The sequence below is a fragment of the Halyomorpha halys genome, unplaced genomic scaffold (genome assembly GCF_000696795.3).
Source record: "Halyomorpha halys isolate HHAL.00 unplaced genomic scaffold, Hhal_1.1 Scaffold42.1, whole genome shotgun sequence".
Taxonomy (NCBI): domain Eukaryota; kingdom Metazoa; phylum Arthropoda; class Insecta; order Hemiptera; family Pentatomidae; genus Halyomorpha; species Halyomorpha halys.
The window spans coordinates 539881-542050 of NW_027114384.1; the positions used below are offsets into that span (position 1 = coordinate 539881).

At 36.5% G+C, this 2170-nt stretch overlaps 1 protein-coding gene across 1 annotated transcript in view; it reads left to right on the forward strand.

Annotated features, from left to right (window-relative positions):
* The first annotated feature begins 251 nt into the window (after nucleotides 1–251).
* LOC106688340 (trehalase) overlaps nucleotides 252–2170 on the forward strand; it is an 8052-nt gene continuing 6133 nt past the window's right edge. Inside the window, exon 1 of the mRNA XM_014432757.2 lies at nucleotides 252–1456. Within this exon, the coding sequence (XP_014288243.1) occupies nucleotides 336–1456 (1121 nt within the window). The 5' untranslated portion in view covers nucleotides 252–335. The remainder of the gene's footprint in view (nucleotides 1457–2170) is intronic.

The window sequence follows — 2170 nt, forward strand, 5'->3', positions numbered from 1 at the left end:
GCTCGTCATTTAAATTTAAATGTACTAATTTTATGTATCGGTAGATTTTATTATTGGTGTACCTTCTGGGGACCATGAAGATGATCTAGATGAAATTCGGTAAAGACTGATTCGATATTTTTTGCGGTTAGTGGTTTAAAACGAAAAACGGACAGGGCTTCGTTTTTAATATATCATAATAGTACGATTGTTCTTATCCATAGACATATAAAACATATGAACGGTATTACAAAACTCAATATGTATACTTGATAAAATCATTAATAATGTTAAAATTGAATTTCTACTAAATTTACAAAATTTTAAGTTTCATACAAAATCAAAAGTATTGGAAAATGTTTATACTAATTTTCATCCTTTTGTTTTTACGTGCAGAGGCTAAGCGGGAAAGCTTTGAATACATATTTCGAGATAGCGCCTTGTTGCATGAAGTTCAGATGAGAAAGGTTTTCGATGATCCTGAAGAATTCTTGCGCCTAAAACTGTTGAAGCCTCAAAGAGAAATTATGTTTGAATACAGGGAATTGAAACTTTTTAACATCCCTGCCAAGAAAAGAAAGGGTTTACTCAAAAGATTCATTAATGCGAATTTTGAAAATATCAGTGGATTAGAACCTTGGACACCTCCTGATTTCAAAAAGTCTCCAAAACTTCTGAATAACATCCAAGATGGACAAATCTTCCAAAAACTGAAGAAGTTCAACGGAGCATGGCTGAAAAACGGCAGAAAGTTGACAAAGGATGTGATAGACAATCCAGAGCGGTACTCATTCATAACCGTTCCCAAACCGTTCTTCGTCTGTTCAGAAAAGAAATATGAGATGGGTTACTGGGAAACTTTCTGGATCTTCCAGGGACTTATGGCCTGCGATATGGTGGAATCGGCTAAGAACCTTATGGAGAACATCTTCAGTATAATTGATAAGCTTGGATACTGTCCACCATACAACAGGGTTTACTATAAAGGTAGAACTTCACCTCCTATGCTTCCCTTTATGATGTCCTCCTACCTCGAACGGACCAATGATACAGATTTCTTAGCTAGACACGTTTCAAAGATGGATTCTGACCTGACTTCTTGGATAAGACAACGCCTCACATTATTGCAGACGCCATTCCATTACTTTTTCATCGTAGTCGAGGACTGGTGGGGCTCCATTAGGCCTGAACACTACCGAGAAGACATCGAAAGATTAAAGAACTATAGATCCAGGAGTACGCCTGGCCCAAGGGAGATGTTCTGGGAAGTGGACAACAGCGTGATGATGACCTCCGTGTTCTTCACAGCTGTCACGGAAGCCTCGACCAGACTCATGGTCCCGTGGTTGAGGCAGTTCGGCTACATAGCTAAGGCACGCTACTTCCAGAACATCTCGAAGGAGATGAACTACACTTTGAACAATCTGTTACGTGTTAGCGACTGCTGGAGGAATCTTCACATGGATGAAGGATTTTTGTAAGTTCGATGAGGAGTTACAGGCACTAATGATTATTTTAGGATAATTAAGCCGAGTTGTTCTTTGATAGTTCTGATGTCTCCAGACTACAGCGTTTTATCATTTCTTAACTTTTGTTAATTTGAATTTATAATACTTTAATTTAAACTTGAGATTATTAACCATATGTTTAACAACAAGCATGGACATTAAACAACGCTAGTGTATTTTAAATGAAACCTAATATAAGTTTGCATTTTGTTAAAAATGTTTTGTTTTGTTACTTACTTTATTTATCGACATTTACAACTGTATATAATAATACATCTAATTAATTTGATGTAGGATCATGATGGCATGATACATGCATGTATTGAAACTACATTGGTAAAATTACAACACCATTGGTAACGCTCAAATAATAATTTTACATTAGAAGGTCCCGAGGCCATCTTCTTTTCAGACGCCTAGGAGGATTGTCAGGAATAGAAGAGGAAACAATACTAGGGAACTAATGGGTTTCATTAGTTAGGGAATTAATAATGAAAGGATTCGTATCTGGTTCGGGCTAGATCGGTTACATATGAAATATTAAGGTCTTTATGTATGATTTTATTTGTGACAAAGTAAGAAGCATTGAGGATTTTACGAAGGATTTTGGATTGTAAGGATTGAATACGAAGGTTTAGTGGAGCCCCAAAGCTCAACTCCATATGTCCAGATTGGCCTTATTA